A 20,130-nucleotide genomic window follows, 5' to 3' on the forward strand; every position below is an offset into this window, starting at 1 on the left:
TCGGAGATAAAAACTCAGAATTTGGTATCCCAAGGGTCTGTATCCTCTTGAAAATGATGCTCTTTTAATGCTGTGGCTGTTGGACTGACTCTGCATTCTCCAGGCCCCTCCAAAAACCTTTCTAATGTCCTTTTGTACCTTGTGGATAGAATTAAAGGCTCCTGCAGAATTTGCCATCTCCTTTACAAACTCATCACCAAATAAAAGACCATTGGCATCCTGCCTTGACTCCTTGCAAGCTCTGCCAGCTTCGGATCGATCTTCGTTAGAATGCTTTTCTACGTTCAATACATAAAGAAGCATTTGAATTCTCTAGTAAACATACAGCCTTTTGCACCCACTGGCGCAGTTCTTGAACATCCACAGACGTCTCCTGTAAATATGCTTCCTTGCACATCTCAAAAATCTTTAAGGGCCCAAAAACATCTAGAACCTATCCTGACATCCTTTCAATCTTTTGTCAACACCTCTTCTTGGATCACGCCAATGTTTTGTTAAGAAAAGTCAGATAACTATTTACAAGAGAAGGTCTTGGACTTTCGGATCTTAATCTTGTCCTTACTTCTTTTAGGATTCCTCATCTTATCCACAACTTTAGATACTGAGCCCCATAATGGACGTTGAATCATATTGGGATCAAACATATATTCATCAAGCGGGTCCTTAACCTGCTTTTCCTGATCTGAACTCCCATGAGGCAATCTCCTCATCATCACAATCTCTCATGTTGGATGATTCTTCATAGGCCACCGCTCTGTGACTCCCCTTGTTTGCCTTTATAGCCTTTCTGCTCAAGTCCATTTGAGCTGCCCTTTTATTTGACCTTGGAATGTAATGCCCCTGTAAACTAGAGGCTTTCTCTCTCTGTATGTTTCCTTTCACTGGCTCTTTACGGCCCTTCTGAGAACCACTTGATCATTAGCCTCTTCCACCAACCAGAACTGTTCCTTCTTATTCCTGTGGCCAGAATTTTTCCCTCCCAGTTTTTCCATACAGTCATCTAGTTTCTTTCCCAAATCCTTTGCCAATTAGAAACTGCCCTATTTACACATTCGTGAACTTTATCCTCCGAACTTTGATCCACCTGCGAGCTACCCTACAAGTTACTCATTTTAAAAAGAATTCTACAATTTCCACAACCTCTAGCCTGCCACTTGCCTGTCAAACCACAGAGACCAGGATGCACCCCTTACTCACCTAAGTGTAAAATCTGGCTTACTGTAACTGATTTAACAACCTCTTTGTGCTCTAAATATGGCCACTAGAAAGAAATAACCATTTTGATGCACTTTCCAAATCCAAGATGGCCGCTTCCATATATAAACAGCTATGGAAGCCCATAGAGAACAAATCAATCAAATCATGTACCGCTTGACCTGATCAAGAAAACGGTAAGTAACCAAACTCTTTTTATATTTTGTGTAGTTTTATTTTTAAAATACAATTGGGTCTGTCTTACAATAGTAATTGTTTGATTCCTCTGTTCATGAAACGCGAGCTGGCTAATGCCGTGGATCGCAACCCAGCATTGTGGGGAAGCTTGCACACGCCTTAAATAGCCATGCCCTAATGTGCTTCACACTGCACATAAAACTACAAAATTTGGCGGGCTCTTGCCTCAGATTGCAGACAGTTTACAAAATACACACCTTTGGCAGAATCCCTCATGCACTCAAAAGGTCTCCAAAAGAGAGCCAGCACACGCTTCGGAATGCAAAAAACATTCAGAAGACGCAAGCCGGCAGAAATTGTTTGTGCCTCCTTGCACTTCTGACAAAAGCCTTTCAGAAGACGCTAAGAAAGCCTAATCTACACGATCAAGCTCCACTCAAACAGACCCAATGCGCAGCTTGTTTGAAAACCCTTCACGAAGCATCCATAACCAACCTTACTGAAAACATCAAAAACAATCACACAAAAACATAATGTCCTAGTCCATGCGACCTGATTTCACCACAAATCACCATCAATCAATCAAGCTGCTTTGAAGTCCAGTGCATACAATACAGCGCCAAGAGTACTTATCTCAACCGTGAGCAGCAACAAAGAACAAGGGTGGTTGCTGGGCAGCAGGTTATATAGTGGATTGAATGTTGTTGAAGTTCTAGTTGCTGCTGTGAGTGGCAATAAAGAGGTGCATGTATAATATTGGCCTCTGTGTCTTGCCAAAAAATTCACCATCTACCTACCTTAGTTATGACATAGTTCCAGGTATAAGGAAATTCGGTAGTTTAAAAACCTGCTCACATGAAAATACTGTGCCTTAAACCTGTAGCTTCATCCCATAAAAGTCTAGTTAGACAACTTGCACTGAATGTACTTCTCAGGTTGCAGAAATTGCACACCCTCCTGATATTAATCGAAGTCTTGATATTGTTCACCTATGAGGTATGAGTAGATATGTTTTTCTCTACAGATTTTCCTCAAAGTTAATGGCCTTTTCCAATGTTTTCCCTTCCCAATAAAGCTGGTGTTAGCCTCCTTGTGTGCAGTGAATATTGTGTGCTTTGTAACATGCCGATGGACTAAACATGTCTTTTCTAGGATGAAAACTCCTTGGTGTTCTTGCAGTTATTATCTCCTTTTCTGCAAATAACAGCCCTGGATTTCGATTGCTATTATAACAGGCACAAGCAAAGAACTGTGCTGTTAAATCATAAATACAAATGCTCAAGGTTGAGGCAGACCTATTCCTGACAAATGACTTAGGGGGTCATTCCGACCCCGGCGGTCAAGGACCGCCGGGGCCGGGGTCGGCGGGAGCACCGCCAACAGGCTGGCGGTGCCCCGCAGGGCAGTCTGACCGCGGTGGTTTGGCTGCGGTCAGAACAGGAAAACCGGCGGTCTCCCGCCGGTTTTCCGCTGCCCTCAGGAATCCTCCATGGCGGCACAGCTTGCCGCGCCGCCATGGGGATTCCGACACCCCATACCGCCATCCTGTTCCTGGCGGTTCGCCCGCCAGGAACAGGATGGCGGTATGGGGTGTCGTGGGGCCCCTGGGGGCCCCTGCAGTGCCCATGCCAATGGAATGGGCACTGCAGGGGCCCCCGTAAGAGGGCCCCACAAAGAATTTCAGTGTCTGCTAAGCAGACACTGAAATTCACGACGGGTGCAACTGCACCCGTCGCACCTTCCCACTCCGCCGGCTCCATTCGGAGCCGGCTTCCTCGTGGGAAGGGGTTTCCCGCTGGGCTGGCGGGCGGCCTTCTGGCAGTCACCCGCCAGCCCAGCGGGAAAGCCAGAATGGCCTCCGCCATATGGCGGTTCCCGCCAGGCGGGTGGCGACCGCCGCCCGCCGGCCTCGGAATGAGGCCCTTAGTGTTTTCTTTATTATGCCAGCTACCTATGCCTAAACGATTTTCATGAAGAACTGTGACAGTCGCAAGAAGTTTACCATCAACAACTCCTCTCATTAAGTTGTTCTGTAGTATGTCTGTTGACCCTCTCAAATATGTCTGTAGATATATGAATCTAGAAGCAATTGGCTCTTTTAGAGGTCTTTATATATTTCAGAATATGTTTTGAGGCAGAAAACCTGTTAAAAGTTCCCAAACCCTCTCATGTAGCTTTGAAGGTTGAGAGTTGGTATCAAGGAACAAAGATTGAGCCTTAACATCGATTTAGGATATATTTGATCCAATTATTCAATAATTATAATCCAGTGATAATACGCCTGACCTTATGTTTTGGTCTTTTTTATAGAGTTAGCCACAGAGCCAACCAAATCTTAAACATTGCTCCAATTTCGAGCAGTGAAAGTCAATCTGATGAATACAGGAGTCTGAGACCAGTCACATGGACAGACAATAAGAAGACTATGCCTGGGCCATACTCTAGCTTTCACTCTTTTGTCATTCATAGGTTAATTAAGGTTACAATATGTTCCGATGTTAGCAGTGCTGTTTGAAAATTCACAGTTGGTGAAGGAGAAATAAAGGAAAAACATCACAATTTGTTGAGATATGCACTTCTGGCTTTTGAATTACAACTTTGCATCCCTATGTTAAAATTTTTGCAGAGCAGTTTATGGTCCTTGGTAGACTGTTTGGAGGTTTAAATCCAGACAGAAAATGTTTGAGACTTGACTTTATAATTGGATAGAAGATTATTTAAGTGGAAACATTTAATTGATAGGATCAGAGTAGAAGGTATTCCTCGAGATGCTGATTTGCCTGAATCAAAAATAATGTCTTCAGGAACTTACCTGTAAAGTAAGTGATTGGTCCAAAGCATGGACATCCTTTGGGGTCTCTAGGAGTCGCAGCTGCTAACCCTGGCTTACCCCTTGCGACACCTGGCACTGTATTTGCAATCCCTGGCATCAAAAGTGGCAAAGTCAACACCAGGAACATAGTGGCATCTTGTCCTTATGGATGTCGGATATGGATCTACTCTGTTTTCTCTTTAAAAGAAAAAAACTGTTTTTTTTACACTACAAGTGTAATAACAGTGGAGTACAATTAACTGGAATATGACTTTTCCTGGCAGCTGAAGTAAGTAACAACTGTTTTTAAATGTATGTTGTGTCCGTGCTTGCAGGGTTGAGTGTGTTTGATTTTTTTGTGTGTATGTGTAAGCTTGTGTGTGAATGAAATTAAAGGTCAAAGTGCATCAATGTCATTCCTCTACCCCTGGCATTTTGTTGAATTGGCGTTCATGGTCCAAAGTACTGAAGGTCAGCACCATCTAAACTTTTTTTTCCAAAGAACTTTGACCTGCCTTTAGTTAGAAAGTAAAAACTCCCAAGTCCAGTGAAACTGTTTATTTCATTTCCAACATGCTATGAAGCTGCCATGCAGGTGATGCTGTGCAAACTCATCACATGAAAATTTGACATAAAAAGGAGAAATCCTTTTAACCTTCCCCTCAAGTTGTTGATTTTGTTAATCTCAGCATTTCACACTGTGTATTAATCATAGACATCAGCAGATATTGTAATATGTGGCCTTTATTATGTAGTCCTTAACCAGTGCATCAGAGCAAATAAAACTTTGAAGGATTTCTTGTAATGTGTTCTAATTTCTGAGTTGTGTTGTGCAGCCATGTGGGCCACGCAAATTATATTCTTCAAGTACATTCACATTAGGTGGACAGTATTTCAATGTCTTCATCTGATTTCAGCCCAAGCACTCACCTTAAAACAGCGTTGCAAATGTGGATTGAGAAATACCTGTTGCAGAGGTTGAGGTCATTCATCTGTAGAATCTGCTCAGTCTCCTCTTTAAAGCAGATTACCACTTCATTTCCATAACTTTTCCCAATAAATATTCTGTTTAGCCCACGTTTGTTACGTTTTTTATTCAGTTTTGTTCGATGAGGATGACAAGACTGTCAACGAGGATTCAGTAGTTGCCACTGACATAGACATTGTGATGACGGTAAATGTTGTCGCTAAGGCATGGGCCGTCAATGGTACCGTCGATGACGGTCCCATCAACGGTGCAGAGGCTGGCTTTTTGAAAGAATGTTTTAGCCTGAAAGGTGATGTTGGGGGCTCAGGGACCCCTTTCTTTCCAGATTTCAAATCTGAAGCTTTTGATTCCCCCTTTTTTCATGGGATACATAATTTTTGAGGATGCCTCAGATGACATCTTTGAAGCTTTTTTAGGTGGTTCCTGAGTGCCTGACATTGCCTCAGTCTGTCTCTTCACAGGTGTCTTGATGACAGACACAGAAGAGGAGGCACTGTCCTCATCAGAAACCGGATTGTCTCTGGATTTTAATTTTTGTAGCCAAATGAGAAGACTTACCCTCTCTGTCCTTTAGGGTTTAGTAGAAAATGTCCTACATACCCTGCAGTCTCTAGTTTTATAGTTGGGATAGAGACTATATATACAGTCCTTATGCTGGTCATCCACATGTAGCCTCTTCTTCATGCAGGTAGCACAGGCTCTAAAAAGCCCTTTCTTAGGTGTCTCTGACATGGCTGTCGGGTTGAAGCACCAACTTTGTAAGAACTTTTGAAGAGAAAAAAAATCCAAATCGCCGACGAAAAGAATATCTGAGAGAAAACTGAGCAGCGCTCAGAGGAGACTCCTAAGCACGACGTGTGGTGGTAAATCTGAGGGAAGTCCGCTCCTCACAGGAGGGTTCTAGAGAGTGGTGTAATCTGATTGGTTGACAGTGGAGTTTGTTCCTTCTTTTGTTTTTTTACAAAACGTCAGTGATATGTCTCTAATTTTAAAGCCTAATGCACTTAATCTGTATATGCCCTTGAGCATAGCTTCTGTATTACACTGGGGACTCCCATCTCGACGACGGGGAAGGATTCAAGCATGTGAATCTATGAAAGTGTCCAATACTGGAGAACTACATTTACAGGTAAGTAACTTATTTCTTTTTGTGATTGGTACAAATTTGAAATAATTCTTGGGTAATTAAAATAATTACTTGAAAATATTCTTTGTTGTGTTATATATATTCAAGCATTTCACTGCGTCAATTTTGCAATTTTTAGGATGATAGAAAAGCTGAAGATGAGCTGGCGAAGAAGCGGGCAGCTTTTCTACTAAAGCAGCAACGAAAGGCTGAGGAGGCACGAATCAGAAAGCTGCAACTGGAGGCTGAGGTTGAGCAAAAGCGTGATGAAGCCAGGTAAATTAAATGAAATATTAAATGACAAAATGTTATTAGTTGCAGATTTTAGTTTTCTATTACATAAGTGTGAGCCATACAATGCTTATTTGTGGGCTTGTACTTAAAATCCACCCGTCTTTTGCTGCATATCTTGTGACCAATTGTTGGTTAACCCTTTAGGTTGCACACTGGTTTGTTTTCTTTATCTGATGGATATTCGACCTGGTGTATTATTTATCAGAATTTATACTTTGTTGTTCACTTCCACCATGCACATATTTTCCTTTTCCCCCATGCTCCTCCTTCCAAGTATATTATCAGTCTTATCCGATGACTGGAACTCTATCTGAGAAAGGCACAAGCGGAATATAAAACATGGCACCTAGTCACACAATCTCTGTTTATATTAAATAACTACATCGGCTTAGGAAGGTTACAGGCCAAGACAAAAGTCACTATTTAAATCACAGCTGTCTTAAAGCTTCAGGTTGAATTCCTATCCATTATAGTATCTTAAAGCTAAGCCCTCAGAGAGCATAATTGTTTGCAGGAATAATATCATAAGAAGCTGTCAATAAAATTAATAAATTATATGAGGAAGTAACCCCTTTTAGCAGCAAGAAAGTGTCCTTTTCAGTAAGGAAGATGACCTAAATCTGTATTGATTATCATTCAGATATCAGGTTGAAATATTTTGGAGTTGTAATATTTATAATCTCCAAATAATGGCTTGTCCTTTTCTTCGAATATCTCTTTTGCTCCTGATTTATTGTATTTATTTTTTAGTAAATTCACAAACTTTGACCATAAATATGATTTTTTTTTTCTTTCATTTAATACCCTCATGTCAGTCATCAATCATTCGGTTTCACATGGAACCATAAAAGAACGCATTTACAAAACAATTACAGGGAGTGCAGAATTATTAGGCAAATTAGTATTTTGACCACATCATCCTCTTTATGCATGTTGTCTTACTCCAAGCTGTATAGGCTCGAAAGCCTACTACCAATTAAGCATATTAGGTGATGTGCATCTCTGTAATGAGAAGGGGTGTGGTCTAATGACATCAACACCCTATATCAGGTGTGCATAAGTATTAGGTAACTTCCTTTCCTTTGGCAAAATGGGTCAAAAGAAGGACTTGACAGGCTCAGAAAAGTCAAAAATAGTGAGATATCTTGCAGAGGGATGCAGCACTCTTAAAATTGCAAAGCTTCTGAAGCGTGATCATCGAACAATCAAGCGTTTCATTCAAAATAGTCAACAGGGTCGCAAGAAGCGTGTGGAAAAACCAAGGCGCAAAATAACTGCCCATGAACTGAGAAAAGTCAAGCGTGCAGCTGCCACGATGCCACTTGCCACCAGTTTGGCCATATTTCAGAGCTGCAACATCACTGGAGTGCCCAAAAGCACAAGGTGTGCAATACTCAGAGACATGGCCAAGGTAAGAAAGGCTGAAAGACGACCACCACTGAACAAGACACACAAGCTGAAACGTCAAGACTGGGCCAAGAAATATCTCAAGACTGATTTTTCTAAGGTTTTATGGACTGATGAAATGAGAGTGAGTCTTGATGGGCCAGATGGATGGGCCCGTGGCTGGATTGGTAAAGGGCAGAGAGCTCCAGTCCGACTCAGACGCCAGCAAGGTGGAGGTGGAGTACTGGTTTGGGCTGGTATCATCAAAGATGAGCTTGTGGGGCCTTTTCGGGTTGAGGATGGAGTCAAGCTCAACTCCCAGTCCTACTGCCAGTTCCTGGAAGACACCTTCTTCAAGCAGTGGTACAGGAAGAAGTCTGCATCCTTCAAGAAAAACATGATTTTCATGCAGGACAATGCTCCATCACACGCGTCCAAGTACCCCACAGCGTGGCTGGCAAGAAAGGGTATAAAAGAAGGAAATCTAATGACATAGCCTCCTTGTTCACCTGATCTGAACCCCATTGAGAACCTGTGGTCCATCATCAAATGTGAGATTTACAAGGAGGGAAAACAGTACACCTCTCTGAACAGTGTCTGGGAGGCTGTGGTTGCTGCTGCACGCAATGTTGATGGTGAACAGATCAAAACACTGACAGAATCCATGGATGGCAGGCTTTTGAGTGTCCTTGCAAAGAAAGGTGGCTATATTGGTCACTGATTTGTTTTTGTTTTGTTTTTGAATGTCAGAAATGTATATTTGTGAATGTTGAGATGTTATATTGGTTTCACTGGTAATGATAAATAATTGAAATGGGTATGTATTTTTTTTTGTTAAGTTGCCTAATAATTATACACAGTGATAGTCACCTGCACACACTGATATCCCCCTACCATAGCTAAAACTAAAAACAAACTAAAAACTACTTCCAAAAATATTCAGTTTTGATATTAATGAGTTTTTTGGGTTCATTGAGAACATGGTTGTTGTTCAATAATAAAATTAATCCTCAAAAATACAACTTGCCTAATAATTCTGCACTCCCTGTATAAACAATCATTGATAAAAACTAAAGAATTAAAAACAGTGGAGCATCCTGTAAGAATATAAACAGCACCTCGTATAGTGAATAGAATTTTCCACAAGTTAAAAACTGAGCTAAGTTAAAACAAGTCAGTACATCCATTAGATAAAACAAAACTGGTTGGGCTTGTGCAAAATGTTACAGTGAGCAACAGGACAATAAAAAGCCTTCTTAGTCTTTTGTAGAAAGTGCAAAACAAAATTGCAACTTGTCCTAGCCCGAATAATTGTTACAGCGAAAAGGGGGTAAAACTGGTGCCATATGAACTTCCACAAGGAACTGAAAATAGCTGATGTATTAAATTTAATTTAAAGCGTACTAAAAGGAACTGGTGGTAATTAGACATAATAAAGGCATGGTTCCATTTAAAGGGTAGTCTGAAGTGGCAAGTACACTATAACAGACAAATTGTCCTTGACCCATAATGCCCTCTCTCTATCCCTCCAGGTCACAAACTCTTTTAGTCCAAGTATAATTCTCCATAACTAGGGACTCTGGATGGTTAAAAAAATCCGATCAACCCAATTTAATGAAACAATTACTCCAGTATTGGAACTTTCATAGATTCACATGCTTGAATCATTCCCCGTCGTCGGGATGGGAGCACCTGGTACATTTAACCAAGTAATGTTGACATAGATATAACCTAAGGGCCCTAGGCCTCTTAATTTAGTAGTCTATCAGTCATTTTAATAAAAAAGGACCAAACTTAAGCATCCACTAATCAGAAGACACCACCCTCTAGAACCCTCCTGAACGAAGCTCCAGTACCTCAGATTTTCTACCGCACGTTCTGCTAGGGTGTCTCCTTAGAGCTCTGCTCTTTCTTGACACTTGGATTAGGTTTACGCTAAATTCCTTCTGCTAAACTTGTTTTGACTGATTGTGGGTAAGGCCTGCAGCATGTCTGACAAGGAAAAGGGTTTATTCTGAGCCTGCAAGACCTGTGGCAAAAATAGACTACACTCTGAAGACCCTCATCAGGACTGTAAGGTCTGCCTCTATCCGGACCCCTCAGCTAAGGACTGTGAGGTTTGTTGTACCTTTTCTTCCAAGACTCTGAAGGATAGAGAACACAGATTTATTGTTATGGCTGCCAAAACTTAATCCAGTCTCTGAATCAGATAGTGATGACTCCTCTACATCCTCTAAGAAGTCATCAAAAAGGGCTAGATCACATTCGAGATCTTCTTCAGAGCAATCAAGGCAAGCCCACAAAAAGACCACCTCAGGGTCTTAAAAGGGCCAGAGCCCAATTACTTCACCTCAGATTCTCCAAAAAAGGGGAAAGAGGTCACGCAGGCAACTCTGAAAGGCACAAAAAGTAATCTTCTGTACTTCCATCTGCATCTGCTGCACCTTTCAAAAGGCCATTTTCTGCTCCTGGACCAAAGACTGCGCCATTGACGACTGTTTCAGCCGTATGTTCATGCCTTCATACAGGGGAGGCTACCAGCAATACAGATACTCAACGTATCCTTCCTCCTCTCAGCAGTTCCACCAATACTACACAAAAAGGCAACCGCCGCAGGCAGCTTACAGCAGATCTGGCTTGAGGGGACACTCAGCTCGCCCTGTCCGGCTGCATCTGACCCTCCTCCTTTGGTTCTAGGCGGAAAGATATCCCGGTTTTTCAAACAATTGCGACTCATAACATCAGACAAGTGGGTCTTACAATTAGTGAAACAGGGCCACACTTTAGAGTTTGTCCAAATGTCTCCTCCCAATTCTCCTCGTAGAACTTCATTTGAAGTTTCTAGAATAACTCAAAAGTTAATCAACAAAATGGTCTTTAAAGGAGCAATAGAGAGAGTATCTCCATCACAGCGAGGAAGGGTTTTTTATTCCAGATTCTTTCTCATTCACAAAAAGTGGAAGGACTGGAGGCCGAGCCTCGATCTCAGAGAATTAAACACCTACTTAAGAAAGCAATCCTTCCGCATGATATGCCTTCAGGATGTCCTTCTGCGTTTCAGCCAGGGATATTTTATGTCTACACTAGACCTAAAGGATGCATATTTCCACATCTCCATTCACCCAACCCACAGACAATACCTAAGATTCATGGTAGCCGGAAGCCATTTTCAATTTTGTGTCCTCCCCTTTGGCCTAAAGTCCGCTCCCAGAATATTTACCAAGTGCCTAGCGCCAATTGCAGCCTTTCTCAGGAGAAGACATCAGGTATTCCCATATCTACACGATTGGCTGATAAAGGCAAACACCTACGCAGGAGTGCGCAAGTCAACAAAAAAGTGTGTTTCCTTACTCAACAACTTAGGTCTGACCATCAACTGGGAGAAGTCCAAACTTCTACTATCACACAAAATCACCTTTTTAGGAGCAAAACTGGACACTCAGACCACCATGGCGTGTCCCACTGTGGAGAGACAACAAAAGATGTTATCTCTAGCAAAGTCGATTCAGAGAAAGACCTACATTTCAGTTTGCCTCTTCAAATCTTTACTGGGCATGATGCCATCATGCATACCTCTAGTTCCTCTCTGCAGGCTCAAGATGCAGCCCTTGCAAGAGCAACTCAATTTACAATGGCTCCAGATTTCAGGAAGCTTCGAAGCTTCGGGTTACACATAACCCCAGCTATAGTCAAAGCTCTTGTATGGTGCTCTCAGAAGCAACATCTGTCTGTCTGCCTATCGTTTCTCCATCGTTCCACACGTGGACTATCACCATGGACGCCTCCCTGGAAGGGTGGGGAGCTGTTTTGCAAGACCAACGAGTAAGTGGCAAGTGGCCACTAGAGTTGAGGACAATGCACATCAATATACTGGAGCTCAAAGCAGTTTTTCTGGCTTTACAGGCTTGTCTCCCAAAGATTGCCGGATCAGAGGTGAAAATAAGAACAGACTACACCACTACGATGCATTACCTCAACAAACAGGGAGGCACAATATCTCTTACCCTCTCCAGGGAAGCTCAGAGAATATGGAACTGGCATCAGGCTCACAGCGGTGCACCTCCCAGGTATACAGAACAAGATAGCGGACTCGGTCAGCAGGCAAATATCGAGCTGTCATGAATGGGAACTAGACCAGTCCACAGTCGACCACATTTTTTCTCAGTGGGGAACGCCCAAATTCGACCTGTTCGCCAGCAGATTGATCGCCGAATGTCACTACTTTACAAGCTGGCATCACCAAAAGGGATCATGGGGGATGCGTTTTCCATAGCTTGGTCAGGAATCTTTGCATATGCTTTTCCTCCAATACCATTGATCTGGAGAGTCCTGACAAAGATGAAGAGAGAACAGTGCACTCTAATATTAATAGCTCCATACTGGCCTCGCCAGCATTGGTTTACAGAGCTTCTTCTAATGTCAGTGAATCCTCACATCCCGCTGAAACCATCTCCGCACTTGCTAACAATGAACAGAGGGCAGATATTGCATCCGGATCTTCAGTCGATGCGGTTATAAGCATGGCGCCTGAGTACAGGGAATTTGCACATTTAAATATTCAGCAGGAGTGCAGAGACATTCTGTCCAAAGCCAGAGCAGCTAGCACCAATAAGCCTTACTCTTGTAAGTGAAAAAGGTTTTGTTTGTGGAATTCACCAACAGCAAATTGATCCTATTTCCTCATCGCCGGAGCAAATATTGCCTTACTACTGCATTTGGCGCATTCAGGGCTTGCACATTCCTCTATCAAGGTGCACCTGGCAGCGATTGCATCGTGCAGGCTTTCAGACTCTTCACCTTCGTTATATTCCTCTTGATTGATGAAACGATTTCTGAAAGGTCTTTTCAGAGTCTTTCCTCCATTTAGACCTCCTCCTCCCTCGTGGAATCTGAATATTGTTCTTGTGCAACTAATGAAGCACCCGTTTGAACCGATTTATCAAGCTTCTCTGAAATTCCTCTCCTGGAAAGTTGCCTTACTTGTGGCCCTCGCATCAGCCAGACGAGTCAGTGAGATACAGGCTCTTTCCATACAAGAGCCGGTTTTACCGATCAAACAGGACAGACTAATTTTGAGCACTAACCCGCATTTTATCCCAAAGGTCCCCTCGGATTTTCATCTAATGAGCTCTTAGTTTTCAAAGCATTTTTTCTGGATACGGCAACTCTGGCGGAGAGAGTTTTGCACTATTTAGACATTAAACAATGTGTTACATTCTATTTGGACAGGACTAAATCTTTTTGCAGGTCCATTCAGCTGTTTGTGGCTTACAGTGCACCCAGGCGAGGTCAACCGCTCTCCAAACAGAGCATAGATAGATGGATCTCCTCAGCAATTCAATTCTGCCATCAGGCAGTGGGCAAGCCACTGCATTCATCTGTCTGTGCACATTCTACACTGGCAGTTTCTTCCTCAGCAGCACGGTTTGCTGGGGTACTGCTGCAAGACATTTGTAGAGCAGCGACGTGAAAAAGCTGCCATACGTTTACAAGACATTACTGCTTGCAAGCACTATCTCAAGGATAGGTAGCGGTGGGTCAAGCAGTCCTCAGGAACCTCTTCCAGTGAAGGTGAGCCACCTCTTTCATCCCACCATCCTGATGTCAGGTATGCACATTGTTTATAACTAATGGTTCCGGATTCAGATCCAATGCTTATGGTGATTTAAAAAAAAAAAAAAAAAAAGATTGGGAAACAGACAGAATTTGATTGGAAATTTTGCTGTATATTAACATGTTTTCTGTGTGTATCCTCAATAGATGGCTAGAGTGTTTCAATGCGCATAGATACTGCTTGCTACTCTGATTCAAGCATGTGAATCAAGGAAAGTTCCAATACTGGAGTAAGAAAATTAGTTACTTACCTGTAACTTTAGTTCTCCAGTATTGGAATCTTTCATAGATTCACATGCAATCCACCCGCCTCCCCGGAGAAGCTCACCTTCACCTCTCTTTTTTTTGTCATGTTATATGCACTTGTGCTCTGAAAATCTGAGGTACTGGAGCTTCTCTCAGGAGGGTTCTAGAGGGTGGTGTCTTTTGATTGGTGGATGCTTAAGTTTGGTCCTTTTTTCTTAAAATGACTCTGATAGACTACTAAATTAAGAGGCTGAGGGCCCTTAGGTTATATCTATGTCAACACTACTTGGTTAAATGTACCGGGGGCTCCCATCTTGACGACGGGGAATGATTCAAGCATGTGACTCTATGAAAGATTCCAATGAATACTGGAGAACTAAAGTTACAGGTAAGTAACTAATTTTCTTCTTAACACAGCTGATCTATTGAATGCTCGTAGCTCGGTCAAGAGCCAAATAATCTTTTAATAATAATCAACTAAAATGTTTAGCTGGACTCACCTATGCCAAGACCCAAAGGAGTAAGGTCCGTAACATCAACATTTTCTCTAGAAAGTCAATCCCTAATTCCTCATGGATAAAGAAAGAGGATACACTACTGAGGAGGGAGAGAAGTTTCTTTAGAAACTTCTTCTCGAGAACTGCAAGAAAGACACATTGGAATACCCCATAGTTCGCTGCCATAAGCAGCCACAGAGATACACTTCGCTCTGTAAATATCAGCAATGCCTTTATTATGATTATGGCCTAGCATAGTGGCAAAGTTGGACCCAGAAACAGTGCTTCTTCTAAATATGGGCCCTTTAGCCAATATCAAAAGGGAACCAGGACAGGGAAGAATCAAATAAAACTCCAGGTAGAACACAGGAGCACGTCTAAGAGTTTTGCCTTTATTGCAGTAACACCTAGTCTTGGTAAACGTGAGCCAATTACCATGCATGAAACTTGGAAAGGTTCATACTTAAGTCAAGGCTTGCTGTAAATTCTACGAATTGATTTAAGCAAAACATCTAGCTCAGATGCAGTGCGCAAGATAAGAGCCGCATCATCTGCGTACAGCAGAACTGGATTCGGACGAGAAAAGATTTTGGGCATGTCCCTGCCAACTTCAATCAGCTACTTTTCCAAGCTATTAATGTATAATGTTAACAAAAACAGCCAAAATGCAGCTGATATCTCGCTGGAGATTTCATATTACAAAGTGAAGTACGTGGTATGGACCAGGTCAAGCACTCTGAAGGAGATAAACCATATTTCGTAGAATTATTAAAGTTATCAGTGCAAGTGAAAAATAATTATTTATATTATTTATTCTTAGGAGAGGCAGAGAGCAGTCAAGTTTCAAAGTGAAAAACAGATTTAAGAGGAAAGATGATCAAATAAGGAAGACATGAAAAAAGTGTATCCTTACCATCCAGACGGATGGAGTTACTGTAGGTTGAATAACAGTGCGAGCATAAGAAAAGGTGAGAAGAAAATGTTTAATTCTTCTGAGATGGCACACATAAAAGAACCAACATTACTCAACTTGCAAAAGGAATACATTTTAAGAGCAGATTCATAAGTAAAACCCAAGGTTTTCAGCGAACCAGAAAGTCAGTTTGAACACACATACCAGCCTAACTCAGTATCCGATAAGTTAGGTTTTCAGAAGTACAGACACCTCTGACACAAACAAGACAGTTATCGAATGAGTCAATATTGCCCAGTTAGCACACTCAAATGTGGAGTTTGTTGTTCCCATCTTATAGTCTAATGGAGACTCCATTGCCCTGTAATATGTCTTCAAGCCTTAATACATGGGTAAAAATCATGGGCCCATTGCGTACCCCATAGAGGTAGTTGGTAAACTGGTTGCTCTGCTTTCAGTATCTGTGAAGATATCTGCATTATTCTAAATGGACTAAAATAAATGAATAAACACATCGATATACCAGTAAATTATGAACATATTCTACTCCAGGGTTTTTTCATGGGCAGTACAAGAATTAACCTTTATTTCGAATGCTTATTCTGTCCCCATGGCTTATGGCATGGAAAGCTTCGTATGTTTCCATGTTAATGTAAGCATGGCACCTTTCTGACTGGTGTGCCTGTAAGGTCCAGACTTTTGTATCTCATGCATAGAGCAGTAAAAACTTTGGCTTTGGGCATATAACAATGGCTGACACTTAGGCCTCACAATGTCAGATGTCCACATTATCCAACATAGGAGTGCTGGGAGGAGATCAGTGGGTTGAAAAGTTGGGAAGGTCTGCCCACTAGTACTGATGTATAAATTATTACCTCAAATGCCACTCTGGATCCCAGTTTTGAACAAGAGCCACCTATGCCTGTAATACCACTCCCTGACCATTGCACCCAGTGCTTGTTTGAGGGTTCCTGGAACCCCATGGACTACTAAGCTTTTGTAAGTAACTAATCTGTGTTAAAGAATAGAATATTGACTACCTGCCGCGTATTAGTTGGTGTGGTTAGGTGGTTGGATTACTTCACCTCGAAGATTCTACACAGGAGGAAGATTCCACACCATGAGGAGATGACCCAGGTGAGATAAACAACTACCTCTTGAATAACTGCACATTACCATATATAGCAGTATGAAGTATAAGGACTTGAGAGGATGGTCTTGGTCTTTCTACATTCCAGCTAGTTGGCCCAACTGATACCAGAAATGCTGCTGCGATGCACAGGAGATGCACATTGCAAGTGGCTGACTTTGCAGATAGTTATTCTAAGTAAGGATACCAGGAGAAAGGGCCTCTCAGGTTGGTGCTCCCTGATGTGCCTGTCCCCTATGTGATTGCAAGACGTTTGTATTTCAGTCTCCTAATGCGTCCCCACTTACAGACTCCAAGCAATCCGATCACTGGCCCGCTGCTGTGATGAACCAAGTTAGACAGTACATTTAGCCCTTGCTCTGTGGTCTGTCTCGCATTCCCCTAGGTGCAAGAAAACATAGTCCACTCACCCATAATTTCCATGCAGTCCACCTGCAAAATAGGGTTGAGCCACAGAGTCTCCACTGCACAACCCTGTAGCATTCTGCTCATACTTTTACCTTCATAATTTACTCACCACAAATGGGATTTTTACCACCAAAGCTTTCTTACCATTTAGACTCTGATTTCAAAGGTAACTCCTTACTTCACCAAGTGCACCAACAAAACTAAACTGTGGCTATTCTGAGATTGCTCCTCTTAAATGGAATATGACGGAGCATAGGGTTAATCTTGTAGATAGGTGCTTTGTTAGTGTGTGGTGAATGCCTCACAAGTACTCTGTCCCATTCAAGGGGGTCTGCACCATGTTTAAAATTGTATTCATGATGTTTGGGCACTACATTCACAAGAAATGCTCTCCCACGGAGTCACTTATTGAATATTGCCACTCCACTACTATTCTGCATGTCTCTTATCTTTTTAATGTAGAGGTTTACTCACTTCCAGCATTCTGCACTAGGATCAGGAAGCCTCATCTAAATCCCCTCTAATCAGTATATTTCCTCACAAATTGATCACTGAACTCTATGGTTAGTGCAGGGCACAGGAGCGGTAGTGTCTAGCTAGTAGCTTGTTGTGGTAATAAGGGCAGTGTAACAGCCTCTGTTTTCCTTTTGTTTTTGTTTAGTCCATTTGCGGGGGAGTGTTTCTTTTGCAAAAATGCAATAGACTAGAACAGGAATTGGCAAAGCTTATGTGACACCCTAAAAAACTTTTGACTTGCACATGGATGAGCCATAACACTAAGACATTTTTCAGATTTTCTTTTCCAAGGTGGCAGACTTGCAAGGTGGTTTGAGCTGATAAATTTAACAAACGAAAAAAGGGAGCATGAAAGGAAATGGCATTATCTGGAAAGGAGTGGCCTTGCAGCAAGTTGCTGGTACTGGTAATCGAGGAAAAAGAAAAAAAATCTAATAAAATAAAAGGAACGAGTAGTAACTAGAGCACTGCAATAGTGATTAGGGAAGGTGAGTAGCTAGATGCTGCTGAATGGTAAGGAGCAGGGCTGAGATGCAGCAGGGGAACTTAGAGAGGGAAGAGGTGTAGATAATTAAAAACAAAAGCAAGGCACGAGCTGTTGAGGCCAAACTACACTGGCAGTGCAGCGGGAAGCAGCAGTCTGGAGAGACAACAAGCAAACATAAACTTTTATAGGTTGCAAAAAAAATGTTTTCTCTAAATGTAAGCAGTGAAAGGATACAACTCATCCACTCAAATACTGTAGACCTGTTATGTTCCAGAGAAGGGATAAATGCAAGTTGAGGAAGATAAGCTATCAAATAAGAATCAAGCAAATGAGACCGACAAACCCAACCACTAAGCAATGGCCTGCCCCAAATCAAGTCCCAGTACCATACACAATAGGTTTTTTGGCAAAAAACAACGAAAGCATTCTAGAGGCTAGAATTAAATACACAGAACGCTGCTTGTCTTTGGACTTCTTGCCTGCTCAGACCAATCAGATTGGGGTGGAGGGGGGGGGGGGCACACTCAGCTCGTTCTGTTTGACCCTTGCGGGGGTTCTTAGCCTGGTTAGTTAAAATGTGAAAAGGTGGATTTCAGTTTTAGCAATTCTGAGGGCGTTACCCTTTTAACTAGTCATACCACGGGTCTTTGTTGGGACAGTTGTGATTAGCTGTCTCTCAAAGTAGTTGTGGCCCAGGCTACTGTGGATTGCTGAAGGATACCACTTGCTTTCCCTGTTATCTTTTCTAGTTTTCCAAGCGGAAGCTAGTCAGATTCAGCATAGAGTTCACTTTGACCTACAACAAACTGAAATAAATCTGTTCTCCCAACCCTAGTAAGATAACCCATCATGGTACGTCTGACAGTATCATTTGTTAATGCCTTGGATTCATCGCAGCTTAAAGCTCCAAAGCCGCAGAGCAGTAATTTGCTTTAAAAATGATTGCCACACTCTACAACTTGATGGCGATATTTTCAGAAAGAGCAAACAAATAAACCAGTCTGAAAAATGCTCAACTCTACCTATTTTTCAATTCTCAAAAAAGGGGTAATTTCAGAAGACTTCTCGCAGCACAATGTGTAATTTTGGATTAAATAAATTAACAAAGCTACACTGGGGAAGCAATAGGCCTTTTGTCAAATAGGAATGTATGAATGTTGGAACCGAATTGTCCTCCTATAGGTAATGGCTATGACCCCTGCCTTGAGTGACAAACTGTACTGATGTCTGGGTCCCTAATACAGATTTTTTTTTTGTGATAGCAAACACAGATCACATGTCTGCGCTGTTACATAGGCCCGTCTCATGTTTTGTAGTCTTGGTGTGGACCAGGAGAGGTGCCCAAAGTGCTACCCCTCTAGCAGTGGAAGGCTACTGCCTTGACCAGGAGTTAAGCAGCACGAGTGCAGTGGTGGCAGCAAACCGGGTAGGGATCAGTACGAGTGAACAGGTCCTTTTTAACTTGTCACTGGAGTGAGGTCTACAGACTCACTCATTTTAACGTTCAGCTAAGCTGTGTGCTGAACTCATCCTCATCCTGGGGAGTAGTGCTGCACAGTGCTAGAGTGGTGTATCTGCGCTGTGTGTATGCTTGCCTTGGAAGGGTACAATACAGAGATGATGCAATTCTATGCAGCGCATGCATGTGGTGGATGTGTGTGCCTATGAGTGATACAATACTTATGCGTTGGATATATGTGTGCCTTTGAATGGCACAGTATATGAAGGATACATTTCTGTGCAGTGTGTATAGGATACAGTGAACAGGGTCTGTGTGTCTGTGACTGCTATAATATGTGGCAGACTCTGAATTCCATTTTGAGACTCGGGCTTGCATGGTGAAACATGAGGTAGAGGAATCCCTGCAGACAGATTTTTGTGATGCTTCATTCCTGTGAGCCAGGTGGGACACACACTGGCGAGGGGAGAGCCAGGCTTCCCCTGTACACCTCAAAAGGTGTTCTTTGATTGCAGTGGGAGATCACAAAGAAGGGCCCTGGACACATCTCTGAAAGAAGATGGGGGCTGATAAGGGAATCATAAAGAGCAGGGCTGGGGCTCGGGGATAATCTTTTCATAAACATATTCCTGTGTAATGACTTCTCGGTGTGAACTCTAGTCACTGCAATGGCCTGTGTTGTGGGGCTATCAGCCTCGTAGTCACTTCTAATGTGACAGACTGTTTTGAAGTGGAAGAGAGGGCAGGGGAGCATGCACTCGAAACACAAACTTGAGAGACTCAAACTCAAAATCACATTTGGTGCCTGGAAATGGACCATAAGAAGGGGAGCGCGAGACTCCA

General features: G+C 42.4%; 1 protein-coding gene across 2 annotated transcripts in view; it reads left to right on the forward strand.

The window, feature by feature from the left end:
• CAMSAP1 (calmodulin regulated spectrin associated protein 1) overlaps positions 1-20,130 on the forward strand; it is a 342,698-nt gene that overhangs the window by 274,984 nt on the left and 47,584 nt on the right. For both annotated transcript variants that reach the window (XM_069241639.1, XM_069241640.1), the window contains one exon: positions 6,458-6,594. In XM_069241639.1, coding sequence (XP_069097740.1) covers positions 6,458-6,594 — 137 coding nt within the window. The remainder of the gene's footprint in view (positions 1-6,457; positions 6,595-20,130) is intronic.

The sequence above is a fragment of the Pleurodeles waltl genome, chromosome 6 (genome assembly GCF_031143425.1).
Source record: "Pleurodeles waltl isolate 20211129_DDA chromosome 6, aPleWal1.hap1.20221129, whole genome shotgun sequence".
Classification (NCBI taxonomy): Eukaryota; Metazoa; Chordata; class Amphibia; order Caudata; family Salamandridae; genus Pleurodeles; species Pleurodeles waltl.